Source organism: Stegostoma tigrinum, chromosome 6 (genome assembly GCF_030684315.1).
Source record: "Stegostoma tigrinum isolate sSteTig4 chromosome 6, sSteTig4.hap1, whole genome shotgun sequence".
In the NCBI taxonomy this organism is placed as follows: domain Eukaryota; kingdom Metazoa; phylum Chordata; class Chondrichthyes; order Orectolobiformes; family Stegostomatidae; genus Stegostoma; species Stegostoma tigrinum.
The window spans coordinates 79,766,972-79,783,212 of record NC_081359.1 but is presented as its reverse complement, the minus strand read 5'-3'; the positions used below and the strand labels follow the sequence as shown (position 1 = coordinate 79,783,212).

The 16,241-nt window shown below is 39.5% G+C and overlaps 1 protein-coding gene across 7 annotated transcripts in view; it reads right to left on the bottom strand.

Moving 5' to 3' along the window:
* Positions 1 to 4,695: 4,695 nt before the first annotated feature.
* The window catches only part of LOC125453689 (microtubule-associated tumor suppressor candidate 2-like), a 403,189-nt gene continuing 391,643 nt past the window's right edge, over positions 4,696 to 16,241 (bottom strand). For all 7 annotated transcript variants that reach the window (XM_059646692.1, XM_059646691.1, XM_059646695.1 and 4 more), the window contains 3 exons: positions 10,138 to 10,257; positions 7,812 to 7,909; positions 4,696 to 6,707 (listed from right to left, as the gene is read on the bottom strand). In XM_059646692.1, the coding sequence (XP_059502675.1) occupies positions 6,497 to 6,707; positions 7,812 to 7,909; positions 10,138 to 10,257 (429 nt within the window). In that variant the 3' untranslated portion in view covers positions 4,696 to 6,496. The remainder of the gene's footprint in view (positions 6,708 to 7,811; positions 7,910 to 10,137; positions 10,258 to 16,241) is intronic.

The window sequence follows — 16,241 nt, the reverse complement described above, 5'->3', positions numbered from 1 at the left end:
TTTGATTATGGATATTGATTAAAAGTGTTGAAGATTTTTTGTTTGCCACCACTTACAACCTGGAAACCTGAAAATGACCTTTGTATTCCTCCTCTGTTTTCCGACTGTCTTCGATCGACAGTAGTATGCCCCCAAATCCATAGCCTTCATGTGTAACACCTTATCAAAAGTCAAGTTAGGTGAAGTGAAATGGGATTCTAAACAGAACACAGAAGCAGTGACAGACCTTGGAGAATGACAGGCATTTGAGAGAATATTTTCAGAGTACTCAGATATATGTTATTACTATTTTAGGGAAAATTTTAAGGGGAGGATACACCGTCTATCGACAACTGCAGACATTAAGAAAAGCATCAAAGGAAAAAAGTATACAACTGCACAAAGATAAGTAGTAAGTCAGATTATTGGACACAATATAAAAAGCAGCAGACAATGACTAAAAGTTTTACCACAAGAACGGAAGTAGAGGATGAGAGGAAGTCAGCTAGAAATGTAAAAATAGCTCTCAAGAGTTTATACTGTACTTAAAAAGGAATAGATAAAGTGAATGTTAGACTTCTAGACAGTTAAAATGGAATAAAAAGGAAACAGTGAATGATGTAAACAAATATTTTGCTTCTTAGTCACTGTAGAGGATACAACAACACTCTAGAGATAGCTTTGAATAGGAGGCAGAATGAAGAGAGAAAAATGGTTAAATTCCAGGCACAAGCAAAGCGGTCCTGAAGGATCTGATGGAGCTGCAGGTTGACAAGTGCAGGGGTCCATATAGAATTTGTTTTATGGTCTTAAAAGAGGGGGCTAATGAGCTAGTAGATGGAGTGGTGATACTTTTCCAAAATTCGCTAGATTTTTTAAAAAATTATTCCATCAGATTGGAAAGTAGCAAATATAACTTCTGTATTATCATTGTCTGCTGTGGGGAAGGAGCTGGAATCAATCATTAAGAAAGTTATAATTGAGAACTTAATTTAAAAAAACTGAAGGAAATTGGGAACAATCTAATTTTGTGAAAGGGAAATCATATTTAAACAATTGATTGGTGCTCTTTCAAGGAGTCACATTCAGTATGGCTAAAGGAAAATCTGACGATGTACTCTACTTGATTTCCAGAAGGCATCTGACAATGTCATACATCAAAGGTTGATAGGTATACATATAGATAGGATGACAGAGTGGGTAAAATTCTGGCAGATTGACAGTAAAGTAGGAAAAAACTGAAGTTATTTACTCTGGCAAAAAGAATAAAACATTGGAGTATTACTTAAATGGAGAACAACTTCAAAATTCATAGATGCTGGCCTAATGCTTAAGCTGGTATATGAGTACAGCAAGTAATTAAGAAGCCTAACAGGATGTTATGCTTTATTATAAGAGGAAGTTAAAAAATAAATGCTTTAATGTTATGTTTTATTCGTACAGGACATTGGCAAGATGATATCTTGAGTTCCGCATTCATTTTTGTTCTTATTTTAGGAAGGACATAAATGCATTGGAGGCACTTTAAAAAAGGTTTACTAGACTAATATTTGGAATAAGCAGCTCATCCTATGAGGAAGAGTTGGAAAAATAGGCTTATTACCTAATGGTGAATAAAACATCATCCTGCTGAAAAGTTATGAGAAGGTGGATGTGGGAAGGTAGTTTCCTTTTGAGAGTCAGTCCAGAACCAGGGGTACCTTTTTAAAAATTAGGAGTTGCCCTTTTAGGACAGAGATGATGAGAACTTTTTTTTTTCTCCAAGGTAACTGCATCTTTGGAACACTCTACCTCAGAAGACAGTGGAAGTGGGTGGGGTTATTGAGTATTTTTAAGGCAAAGGTAGATATTTGTTCGACTGGAGAATCAAGGTTATTGGCGCTATATAGGAATGTGGAATTGATTTCTCAAACACGATTTTCCTTTCATAAATCCAGGTTGATATTGTTCAATCAAATTATGATGTTCAAAGTGCCCTTTTACGATATTCTTAATAGGAGATTTCAACAACTTTCCTACTATCAATGTCAGGCCAACTAGGCAATAATTCCACTTTCTATCCTTCCCTCCGTCTGTGAGCCATGGGGTTGTGTTTGCCAATATGCAATCAGCAGAGATCATTGGAACAACTAGGGAATTCTAGAAAATCAAAGGATTTAGAGAGAGAAAGTAGAAGTTGTTTACCAAGATGCAATCAGTGATAAGGAACTTGAAGTTTTAGGAGAGGCTGTGAAAGTTAGCCTTGTCTATTCCAAGGAGAGTAGTTCTAAAAGGTGATCAGTCGGAATTTTTAAGATGATGAGTAGTTTCCAAAGAGAAATTAAGAGAAAACTCACAAGCACATGCGTTGGTAATGAGAGATCATAGATTCAGTATCATCAGCAAAAGATTTAGAAGGGAGATCAGAATTCTTTTCATTCAAATCGTAGGGATCTGAGTGCCACTAACTGAAAACCTGGTGAAAGGTACTTGGGAATGGGAAATCTACAGGATTACACACAGGGAAGATTTGGACAAAATATGACTAGTATTTTAGAGAGCTAGGATTTTCAAAATGGTCCCAGAAGCCAGGCCTACTGTGATGCAAGCAAGTTTTATTAAGTCAAAGTAATGAAATTAAGCTGAAAAATCTTTAATAGTTATATCATACATGGCCTGAATAAAACTGTTTTAGAGAGAAATTCTGAAGTAAAAAAAATCATCAGATTAATTGGTTAGTTCCATTTCAAAGAAAAAACAAATGATCATTAGCAGCTCTGGGACTCAAACCTTGAAAAGCATATTAAAGGATTTACCAACAAAAAAGGTAGCTGTACAATTCTCATTATGGTAATAAAAATCAATTTAATTCAATTTAGTTGTTAAAGGCATCACTAATGGCCTTACATATAATAAAATGAATGGAATGAATGTAAATATTGCACCTTGTTCAAAAAAGTGAGACTGGAATAAATCTGGTAATCACAAACCGATAGCTTAATGTTGGCATTGGGAGTGGGGTTTCTTTAGGCCATCTTTCAGGACAACATATTTATTGGTACAAACCCAAGTTAATAGATACCAGTCAATGTGGATTTGATGAAGACAGTATGCCTGACAAATGTAATTGAGCTCTTCAATGAAGTCATAGTCAGGGCTGATGAAGGCGTTGATGCTACTTTGATGGAGATTTGTAATTTAGCAATAAGTGGACTGAGCATTGATGGTGGATGGAGTGGATGCTTTTGGATGTGGTGCCAATCAAGCGAGCTGCTTTGTCCTGAATAGTGTCAAGTATCTTCAGAGTTGTTGGAACTGCACTCATTCCAGGCGGGTGGGGAGTATTCCACCACACTTCTGACTCGTGCCTTGTAGATGGTGGTTGGGCTCGAGGGAGTCAGAAGGCGAGTTATTTGCCATGTACATGTAGTGCAACAGTTCATGAAGGTAGCTTATCACCACCTCAGGGACAATTAGGTATGGGTAATTAAAACCGGCCATGCAACATTTTCATAATAATTAGAGAAACACAGGTAGCTTTTCTCACCATTTAAACCTTTAAAGCAGGGCAGACAGAATGAGCTAACGGTTAATAATGGCACGGTTTCAACAGTCTTAGAGGATGAAGTGAAGTGCATAATGAGTTATGAAATGTATCCAATTGCTATTTGGGTTTAAATTTCTATGCCCTGCATCTGAGAGTAATCCAGTTTTCACCGCCATGTTTCCTGCATCATACATGCGTTCTTCCCGAAAGTCACAAACTGAAGACTGGGCTTTAACAACCCAAAGATGGAGGTTAGCTGATGAAACCATAAAATGATGAGAGGAAGTACAGGTGAGTGGGACAGAGTGTCTATCACCTTCTTGCTGCCACGGCATCCTACCAATATTGAGGAACTGAGGACAATACTCCCAGCCACAGGCTTGAATTTTATCTCTTAATTGGCAACTAAGGGCCTTTTTCCTGTGCTGCTGGCATTTTATTGGTATCTACCAATCCCTTTACTCAGGTGGTGAGGGTGGCAAACACCTATTACAGCTAAGTAAAATGTAGAGCACCACTGATAACTGATGCACATGAAAGATACTGGCAAAATATCTGGATAAATTCAAATAAGGTTGCTCATTCAAATGAGCGAAAGGGAACCACTTTCTCTTGTAGGATTTCCAGATTTGAGCAAAATAGAAAGACTACGAATTAATTTAGCAAATATAATCTTAGGAAAACAAAACAATGCATCTCTGTTTGCAGTATGTATTGAGATTCCAAAGTAAATTATTTATGTTGCTCTTGTATAATATCGCATCACTTTGCCACATTCAAAAGCAAGTTAAGTCAACATAAGGACAGGAAGAGAGCAATAGGTAAGGTGATAGCTGTACTGTAATTCATTTCTCTGTCAGTCGTGGACTTTTATTAAAAAATAATTTACTTTCTGGACATTTTGAAACATTCTGCCATTTTGTTAAAATATAACCAACAGGTAGAAGACTTCAGTTCGCACTGGTATGTTGCTCACCCGGATTCAGGCATGCAGTACAAACCTGAACAACCCCAGCTCAGCAAATGTCAGCATGCAGGACTGGTTTTCATTTTCCGACCTTCGTGATCATTTGAAAAATTATTTTTTAATAAAAGTCCACGACTTACAGAGAAATGAATTACAGTACAGCTATCACCTTACCTATTGCTCTCTTCCTGTCCTTATGTTGACTTAACTTGCTTTTGAATGTGGCAAAGTGATGCGATATTATACAAGAGCAACATAAATTGTCAAAATGATAAAGCTATCAATTTGTCTCATTATTGTAAAAATCGTGACCAACTTCAACACTAATTCCTCTTGAAACAAATTCCTGAAAGATATGATGTGTTTTAGGAATGCGCTTGTTTCTTTATTTTCGAAGTCAAATAATGACTGATTCTGGCCTAGAGTTTCCTGACATGCAGAATTGTACAGACTCATTTTAACAAGACACTGAAAACCTCTACTATTTCTTAAACTTCATCAATTGTGCAAATTGTAATTTTTGGGTCCAAAAAGCCTATTCTCTTCACTCTAACCTTCCACAATCTTCTAATTGGTAGTGTGACTATATTCTTTATTTTATGATTTTGGTGGGCAAGCTTAATCGCATTGAACTCTAGCTGTTCTTTGCTCCTGTTCTACTCCTCAGACAGTACCCCTAATCACTTCCACATCCATGACAGCAACTGTTAAACACCACTACCCAAGTTACTTTTCAAGTTTCCACATTTTGTTCTAGCTGTTGTGTTTAATACTGTTGATTCTTTCTGGACATTTTGAAACATTCTGCCATTTTGTTAAAATATAACCAACAGGTAGAAGACTTCAGTTCGCACTGGTATGTTGCTCACCCGGATTCAGGCATGCAGTACAAACCTGAACAACCCCAGCTCAGCAAATGTCAGCATGCAGGACTGGTTTTCATTTTCCGACCTTCGTGATCATTTGAGGAAGAACTGTCTCGTCGCAATCTGCTCAAGGTTTTCAAATTTATGTGCTGTAGGTAGGGTGCCAGCTTCTGAATACTGAAATTCTACTACAAGTCTTTACTCACATATCTCCACAGTCTGTAACTATTTACATTCACTGCAATGAGGTACATGCTAGAACTGCACAACTGGCAGTGCACTCACCACCTCAACCATTACTTGGGTGGGGAAGGAAAATCCCAACAGCAGAAATAGATCGCAGGCTACTTAATACTGACCTTCTGCTGCAGAATAACCTTTCTTGTGCCCTCATAAGCTAGACACAATACAAAAAGAAAAGGCAGCTTTGGAGTATAGCTTAAAAACTGCTGTTGAGTCGAGGACAGTAGTTCTGTTCCATCATGAGCTGCTGGGGCACACATCAGCGATCTGTAGCACCACCTAGAGACATCAGGCTGCATTTGTTCCCTCCTCAATTCAGTGGTTAAGCAATGCAGAGATTTATTTGAAGAAGAGATCATCTCACTCTATTCAGGACATATTCCAAAAGAGGCACCAGGCTAAGATATTTCAACAAACGTGTAAAAATATATAATTCTGCACTTCTGCCCAATGCTAATGGCAAAAAGCAAAATCCTGAACTCTCAGTTACAAGAATTATCTTCAAACTGTTGTCAAAGAACCCAAAAAGGTACAGGTTCTAACTTTTAAAAAAAAATCCAACTAGACAAGGAAAATCTCCCTCTTTGTTTTTTGCATACCTGATCAATAATAGGTACATCTTGATACAGTTTCAGAAGAGTTTCCAGCCATCAAACTGTACAGGGTACATCTGAATAAGAACTAATGCACTGAAAATGCATTCCTTGGATTTCAATAGCAAGGACTACTGGGGATTCAATAGCAAATCCTCTTACTGGCTGCTTTATGTCAATAAGCATGCTCAAAGCAACTTTTATAAATCTATCATTTACAAATACTGAACCTTTGAGCAAAACCAAGCATAATATTCAGCAGTTAAAGCTGAGCTGAGTAACATAAAGATGGCCCATGTGTTTTCATTCTGATGCCTTTTCATCATCTTGGGTTAGCACTCACTGCTGAAGGAAAAAGTGTGCCCTGAGAAGACTGGAAAGTTGAAGATGAGGAGGATATTTTGACAGGACTGACAGGTTCTCCCGTCTGGAGTCTCCAGACCAGTTCCTCGTTTGTTCGGCTGAGTCTTTTCATTTCCTTGCTTTCCTTTTCAACATATTCATGCAGCGTTGCATTTTCCTCAGACAGTTGTCTGCAAGAACAAGTAGAAAAGAAACATATTTGTCCTGAATAGTCTATCAGTCAGCTTATTGTGAAGATGTAGTTAACTGTTCCTCCTCCTCCTCCTCACATAGCTCATTTGTAATCTGAGGGAACTGTACATTTGAAAGTAGTTTCATTCAAAAATAAGAGAGATAATGGGAACTGCAGATGCTGGAGAATCCAAGATAACAACTGTGAAGCTGGATGAACACAGCAGGCCAAGCAGCATCTCAGGAGCACAAAAGCTGACGTTTGGGCCTAGACCCTTCATCAGAAAAGGGGGAGGGGGAGGGGGGGAGGCAGATTGAAGATGGATAGAGGAGAAGACAGTTGGAGAGGAGACAGGCCTCCCAAAACAAGCCCAGTTCGTCCCCGCCTCCCTAATCTGTTCTTCCTCTCACCTATCCCCTCCTCACACCTCAAGCCGGACCCCCATTTACTTCCTACTAACCTCATCCCGCCCCCTTGACCTGTCCGTCCTCCCTGGGCTGACCTATCCCCTTCCTACCTCCTCACCAATCCTCACCTTTACTGGCTCCATCCATGCCTCTTTAACTTGTCTGTCTCCTCTCCACCTATCTTCTCCTCTATCCACCTTCGATCCACCTCCCCCTCTCTCCCTATTTATTTCAGAACCCTCTCCCCCCTCCCCCTTGTCTGATGAAGGTTCTAGGCCCGAAATGTCAGTTTTGCAGGCTCCTAAGATGCTACTTGGCCTGCTGTGTTCATCCAGCCCCACACTTTGTTATCTCTCATTCAAAAATAAAGAGAGTTTTGTCTTATCCTTTGGTCAATGACCTCAGACTCAGTAAAGTTGCCTGGGATGGTCCACATTTCAGTGAAAAATAATAACAAATGCAAGAAAAATAACAAAGGGATTTCAGAAACTGATGGTCAGTCCCATATTCCAGGCAGAATATAGTGCTCCATGGTATCCTTCCTTATTCTTCAATGTTTGTGTCCAATGACTAACCTTGACTGGGAGTGTGACAGAGGCTGTAAGACTATCCACTGTCTCAAAGGACCCACTAGTTGCTTGGCACGGATAAGCCATTTTTTAAAATTATGAAGTGTTTTGCATGTGACTATTTACCTTGTTAAAGCAACATTGTTGTCAATTCTGGCTTTCAGGTCTTCATTCTGTTGCTGAAGAACTTGAACCTTTTCTTCTAATACCACGTTCTTCTCAGCCTGCACAGGTGGGATAACAACATTGTTTTATAAATGTAGCTGCATCATGCTATTATTTTGAGGTACATTGATTTAATAGTCTTACAGATAACCAACAGAACAAGAAGGCCAGAGTTCTGAGTCTTAGTGTGATATTCTTATTAACAAATGTTCACAACAATCAAATAAAAGCAAAATCTGCAGATTTTGCAAATCTGGAAAAGACACAGAAAATGCTGCAGAACCTTTGAAAGTCTAGTGTCATCTTTAAAAGTTCTGGAGAAGAGTTATATTATACTCAGCATATCAATCCTGTCTCTCTCCCTCTCTCTCTCCCCCACCACCGATGCTGCCAGAATTGCTGAGTTTCTTCAGCATTTCCCGTGTTTGTTCAGAACAATGCCTAGTTAAATATAAGGAATAAGCACATTTGGTGAGCTGATCTTCTTTCAGACAAATGTGGAGTTTACATACTCATAAGTCATGCATGTGATTGACACTGCTTTCCATTCATTTGAGATGAAAAGGTTCTGCTTACAAAATCCTCCTACAGGCTCCAGGAGATGAGTTTCTGCACTGCACATATGCATTAGATATATGGAGTCCAAAGGTACATTGGCATGACAGAAATAAAACAGGACCATATAATGTAAGTGCTCTTTAAGGGCAAATAAATGTAACTCATGTAACTCTGATGTGTTGCTGCACCATGTTTAAATAAATGCAACTGCTAACTTTTGATCTCCATTTCTTATTTTGTCTTCTTTGTCAGAACTTACTCTTGGTCTTCTTCCACCAGTTCACATGAGGTAACTGGAAAGAAATATCTAATCTGCAGTCGTAAGGAGAACATGGAAAAAAATCCAGAACTACGGGGAAGTGATGGCTTAGTGTATTTATTGCTGGACTGTTGATCCAGATAACGTTCTTGGTACCTGGCTTCAAATGTCACCACGGCAGACAGTGGAATATGAGTTTAATAAAATACCTGGAATTAAGAATCTATTGATGATCATGAATCCATTGCTGATTGTTGGGGAAAATCCACCTGGTTCACTAATGTCCTTTAGGAAAGGAAACTGGCAAAATTACCTGGTCTGGCCTATATGTGACTCCAGACCCACAGCAATGTGGTTGACTCTTAACTGCCCTCTGGGCAATTAGGGATGGACAATAAATGCTGTCTGGCCAGTGATGCCCTCATCCTGTGAATGAATAAAGGGGATTTCCTTGATTTTCATGACTCTGCATATTGTTTATGGTGTGTGGATTGGTGGGCAAATGTATGTCCATAAGCTAACTTCTCTAGTGGGAAGCTAACCAGATTGGATCAGAAAAATGGAAAGTAAAACTGGGTGGTGTGCAAGAAGAGTATTCAATCCAAACCAATCCAAAGATGTGCAGGTAAGGTGGATTAGCCATGCTAAATTTCCCACAGTTTCCAGGGATGTATGGGCCAGGTTGACTGGCAATGCGGAATGCTGGGTTATAGGAATAGCTTTGGGGGGTGGGTCTGAGTGGGATGCTCTTCAGGGAGTCAGTGTGGATTCAATGGGCTGAATGGCCTGCTTCCACACTGTAGAGATTCTATGGTTCTATGATATGATCCTGATCATGTCTAGGCACTTTATCTGCACATATACTCTTCCAGTAGAGATAAATTACACCAATATAATTTCTCCTTCCTCAACCCAAGGCACAAAGTAGTGATTCAAACTGGATCTTGCCGGTCTGTTTAGCTTGAAGGTCATGAGGCCAAATGTTAATCTGTGGTAGCCTAGCCAAGCAGCATTCCATGTCAGAACAGCACTCCGATTTTGAGCACCATTGCGCATGATCTCCCTCATTATGGCCAGAAAGTATGAGGTGGACATGTCTGAAAACCTCTTAAGACGGTTAAAGAGAAAAAGTTATCCTGAGGATTTCTCAAAACCAATGTGAGTTTCTCTTTGTGAAAATAGTAAAAAGAAAGCAACATGGAGTTTGTTTTTGAACGTAATTGACTTTAAAATCACAACCGGCGCTTATTTTGCTTATTTAATAAAACTAACCCTGATTGCTCCCATCTTAAAGTAGAATGTTAGCATTCAACAAAATCTGAGCAACAGGAAGCTGTACTGGGACACAATACAGCATTGTTCTTGCAATGAGATGCTTTCAAAAGAAATAATTTCACAGATTTGGCAAGCTGAGAATTCAGATCTGATGCACTAAAATTTAATGAATGGAATTCTAGTTATTTCTCTAACCAGTTTTTCCAATTCAATAATTTTCTTTTCCTGCTGATGGATTTGTTGATTTTTCATTTCAAGAACATGTTTCAGACTGTTCATATCTTCCTCCAGGTGCTGGTATGGTGCCAAGGCAGTCTGTAAAATAAATAAAAATGAATAAAAATCATAGGACACGAAATATTGGAGTAACTCCTGTCTTTAAGAGGATCTTGGGTCACAGTGAAGCCAGGCTAAGATTTTTTTACCTTCTCTAATGGACATTAATGAACCAGATGGATTTTTATGAACATTGACAATGATTATCTGGCCCGCATTGGACAAGCTTTTTATTTCATGTAATTTATTCAAATGTCACCATCTACCTTGGCTGGATTTGAACTCACATCTGCAGAACATTTACATGGGATTCTGGATTACTAGCCCCCTGAAGCTTCCTGTCTGTTTCAGTCTATCATCAAAATCATGTAACTGCATCTGTTGATTTGCACATCATCTGGAGTAGCTTCATGTATCACAGAAATATAAGAAATGGAACTGAGGCTCTATTTATGAATGCTGCCTAGCTAATGTATTTTGCATACAGGCAGGTTCAAAAATATACACATACCCCCAAATACAAACACACAAATGGCAGAAACTCATTACAATGAAATGATGGTGTACTAATTGAAAAATAAAGCTGCTACAACAAGGAATCAATACAACTATAGTTCTGAAGATGTGAGTACTAAAATACGTAAACGTTTATCAAATCATGAGGGGCATGGATAGGGCAAATAGTCAAGGTCTTTTCCCAAGGATAGGAATGTCTAAAACTAGGTTTAAGTGAGAGGGGAAAGATTTAAAAGGGACCTAAGAGGCAACTTTTTCACGCAGAGGGTGATGCGTGTAGGGAATGCGATGCCAGAGGAAGTGGTAGAAGCTGATACAATAATAACGTTTAAAAGGCATATAGATGGATATATGAATGGGAAGTGTTTGGAGGGATATGGACCAAATGCTGGCAAATGTAAGTAGATTAGTTTAAGATATCTGGTCAGCATGGACAAGTTGGACCGAAGGGTATGTTTCTGTGCTGTACATCTCTATGACTCGAGACAGCAGCTTAACTGCCTAGTTTTTCTATTTGCCAAGAGTGCAGTGTCTGAAAGAAACCTAGAATCCATTGCAATTTGTCCACATATTTAGACTGGCTCTTCAAGTATCTCACCCACACATGTTCTGCATATATCTGTTTGGTGTTGGGGTTGATTCAACATGGCTAGAGAGGGTAGCTTTCCCTTCCAAGGAACTGGTATTTTCAAACAGAACCGTCACAAACAACTGCTTTTTAATGAAAATGCCACGAACTGCTTTGTGGGATGATTACTGAGCTTTGTTTATATTCATACATCGTTAGTCGAGTATGTATTCTCTGTCCCTTGATCACCCAGGGAGGCAATTAAGAATCAATCACATTGCTATGGACCTGTGGACCTGGAGTCACACTGAAGCTAGACTGAGTTCTTTTCCTTATCTTCTAATGGACACTAACAAGTTCACGAGAATAATCTCTGAATATCAAGCGATGGCAATTAAATTACTTAATGGCTTCTTGGAGCTGGTCATTGCCTGTGACATAAATATTACATACCACTTATGTGCTTTAGCCTTGATATTATTTACATTTTTCTGCATGTAGGCATAACTGTTTCAGCATCTGAGGAGCCATGAACTGTCTTAAACATGTATAAGATCAGTGAATACACCTTCTTCTGAATTTATGATGCAGGGAAAGTCATTGATGAAGCAGCTAAAGATGGTCAGGCCTGGGATACTACCATGAGGAACTCCTGAAATTATGTCCGAGGCTGAGCTGTTGACCTCCAAAAACCACCACCATCTTCATTTACACTAGATAGACTGCCAACCAATACACAGTTTTCTGTGTGATTCCCATTAACTTCAGTTTTGCTGGCGTTCCTTGTGGCGATACTACGGCTTTAAGGCATGTATTTTGTGCTTTATTTGAAGACAGTTCAGAAGACAGAAGTAGAGGGCTGTCTATTTGAATCCAATAAAGGAGTTTGTGAGGCTTTGGGTTTTTTTTAAAAAGTTTAAACAATAGAAGCTCCCAAAAAACCAAGATTTTTAGTTTTAGTTTTTCAGTAGCAGTTGTTGTTGGGGTCTCGTATCTGAGTTTGGAAGCTGCAGTACAACCGTCCCTATCTTTATCTCTCTCTCTCTCTCCCTGAGTTTTCTCTTGATTTTTTTTTCCCCCTGGACCTAGAGAACTGCCTATGAGACAATCTATTTTACTGAATTTGCCTTTGCCAAGGGTGTGTTTATGGGATGTTACTATGACAGAACGGTTACTGTTTAGTAGTTAAATAACCAATTACTCTGTTGAGTTTTCAATAGAGTTCTTATTCCAACTTCTTTCTTTTGTTGTATTTTAGCAATAGTGTATGAATAAAGTGTGTTTTGTTTAAACAAATTGCATCTTGAATGCAATGCCTGGTACTTGCATTTAAAGTAAAGAGAAGTTAGGGTCTAGGCAGTTTTCTTCATATATTTTGAACGAGTTTAAAATATCAAAACTCTTCCTGCTTCCTACCTGCTGAAGTCAAACTAACCCTAGTTAATTCGCTAACCATGTGAAGACATCCGTCGAGCTCCGTAAGTCTGCCTGCATTGACATGTTGTCTCCTCACTGCTGCATGCCAATCCCATTCTTTAATATGGTCACATGGAATTGAGAAAGAACGGGAGATACTCAGTCCAATTCAAGCAGCAATCATTGAGATTGCAGAATTAAAGGCACTAGGAATTAGAGAATTTTTTCACCCAGCTTTGGCAGATAGCTAAGAATAAATGTGCAAACAGAGGAAAGCCTAGCTTGTGGTCACAGTTAGAAAAATGCATCAATGAAAATCAGCAGAACTGTCTGTCATTTTCTCAAAGATCAATCAGAATCTTCACTTAGAAACAAGCAAGAAAATTACACATTACACATTTCAAAGTCAGCCCTGGATGGTGTACCAGGTTTTTGTGAAGAGAAACAGAAGGTCAACATTTCACAAAGTCTTACAGTAAGTGAGAGGCTTACTGCATTTCAACACCTTATAACCAACATTGACAAAAGAATGGATGTTGATTAGCCTGATTCAGAACAAGGTTGAGATTCTGATAAACAGTGACATGCCCGCCAGTCAAACAGAGAGCAAGGTTAGAGAGAAAACAGCACAAGTGAATAGGGCTGTTCATGAATACAGTGAATTGAACATCATGCTTTGTGTGTCTGAAGGGACACAGATTAAGAGAGTTGAGGTATTCAAGAGAAAACCATCCCGAAACAGTACTTTCCGAAATAAGTAATTATCCACATTTTTGCTAAAAAATAGATGGATGAAGGTGGCTTCAGTATATGCATGAGGAATATTTAGCCTTCCCAACCAGGAGGGTTACATAAAGAAAATAGTTTTCTCTTTGGGGTCATAACTTTTTATTCATTCATAGATGTAGATCTTGCTGGCTGGGCCAGAATTTATTATGAGAAAGAGCTGGTGAGCTGCCGTCTTTGCTTGGTGAAATCATGTGCTGTGGATGGACTGACAATTTAAGGAGGAAGTTCCAGGATTTTTACTCAGCGACACTGCAGGAATAGTAATGTAATTCCAAGTCAGGATGGTGAATACCTTGAAGGGGAACTTGCAGGTGGTGGGATTCCATGCTGCCCTTGTCCTTCTAGATGGAAGTGATTATGGGGTTGGAAGGTCCTGTTTAAGAACCCTTAACTTCTGCAGTACACACCGTTGCTACTGAGTGTCAGTGGTGGAGGAATTGGATGTTGTGGACATGGTGCCAATCAAGTGGCTTGCTTTGTCCTGGATGGAGCCAAGCTTCTTGAGTGTTGTTGGAGCAACACCCATCCAGGGAAGGGTGGAGTATGATTTGTGCCTTGTAGATTTTAGACAGGCTTTGGGGAGTCAGAAGGTGAGTTACTCACTGCAGGTTTTCTAGCCTCTGAATGCTCTTGTAGCCACTGTATTTATATGTTAGTCCAATTGAGTTTCTGGTCAATGTTAACCCACAGGATGTTGATGATATGGGATTCAGTGCATTGAATGTCAAGGGACAATGATTAGATTGTCTCTTTATGGAGATGATCATTGACTGGCATTTGTGTGGTGCAAATATTACATGCTACTTATCAGCCCAAATCTGTATAATGTCCAGATCTTGTTGCATTTTAATGTGGACTGCTTCAGTATTTAAAGTGTCACTAACAGTACTGAACATTGGGCAGTCATCAGTGACCAAACCCACTTCTGACCTTATAATGGACAGAAGGTCATTGATGAAGCAGATGAAGATGTTTTCAAGATGATTCCTGCAGAGATGTCCTAGAGCTCTGATGACTGGCCTCCAACAATGACAACCATCTTCCTATGTGTCACGTATGATTCCAACCAGCAGGGAGTTTTCCCTCTGATTCCCATTTTTGCTAGAGCTCTTTGTTGCACATTCATTCAAGTGTATCCTTGACATCAAGGACTGTCACTCTCACCCCACCTCTGGAATTCTGCTCAACTTGCAACAGAACTTTACAGTACAGAAGAGGTCCTTTGCCCAAAACTACACCACTATCTACAACAGTCCCACACTTGATCCTTAGCCTTGAATTTCATGACCCTTCATGAGTTCATCCAAGTACTTCTTAAAGGTGGTGAGGTTACCTGCCTCAACTACCCTACCAGGAAGTGTGTACTAAACACCCACCACCCTCCGCGTGTAAAGTCTGTTCCTCAAATTCACCCCACCCAACCTTTGAATTTAAAAGTGTGTCCCTCTTGTTCGTGAGTCTTCAACAAGGGGAACAGTTGCTTTCTATCCACCCTTTTCATACCCCTCGTTATCTTGTAGACCTCTAACAAGTACCCCCTCACCCCTCAATCTTCTCTGCTCCACATAAAACAAATTGAGCTTATCAAGCCTTTCTTCATGTGTTCCATTCTAGGCAACATCCTGATGAATGCCCTCTGCACCCTCTCCACTGCAGTCACATGCTTCCTATAGTTTGTAGACCAGCAGTGGCCTAACCAGAGTCCTCAAAAAATTCACTCAAAATCATTAGGCATGTTCTCTGTCTGACAAAGTCATGCAGAACATCCTGATCAAACCTTACCTCTCTAACTCAAAGTTAACTATCTCCTTCACTATTTTCTCCAACAGCTTCCTTATCACTGAAATGAGACTCTCTGGTCTATCGCTACCAGCTTTCTTGTGAAGTAGAACCATATTAGCTCTTCTCTGGTCCTCTGACACCTTTTCTGCAGCCAGAGACAATTTAAAAAATTTGGATTATTTTGTGTCTCTAGTCCCACAGCAAACAACTCACCCAGGCCTAGGAATTTGACCACTGTTAAACCTGCCAAATTCTCCAATGCCTCCTCATGTCTTATGTCAATCTGCTCCAAAACTTCACAGTCCATCTTCTCAAATTCTGTACCTACATCCTTCTCCTCAGTGAAGACCGTTGTGAAGTACTGGTTTTACACTCTTAACAATGTCTTCTCGCTTCATGCACAGATTGCCCCCATGCTTCCTAACAGGCCCTACTCTTTCCCTGCTTATTCTCGTCCTCTTGATATACTTGTAGAATATTTTGGGATTCTCCCTAAACATGTTTGCCAGGGATTTCTCATGTCCCTCTCTATTCTTTTAGTTGCTTTCTTGAATTCTCCCCTGCACTCCATGCCATCCTTTGGTTTGTTCCCCTTTTTAAAATCTGTTACATGTCTGTCTTTTTGTCCAGTCCTGAATATTCCTCGACATCCAGGTTTTTCCAGGCTTGTTACTCCTACATTTCACCCCAAAGGAAACATGTTGGGTCCATGCTCTCCCCAGCACCTTTCCGAACACCTTCCACTGTACTGCTGTAGATCTACCCTCAAAGTAGATGTTCCCAGTCTGACTTTGGCCAGATCCTGCATTATTTTAATAAAATTTGCTTTCCTCCAATCCACAACTCTTTTTTGTAGAGTATCTTCTCCTTTTCCATCTGAACTTAAAATGTATGGTGTTGTGGTCGCTATCAATAAAATGCTCCCTCACTACCACTTTAATCTTTTGTACAG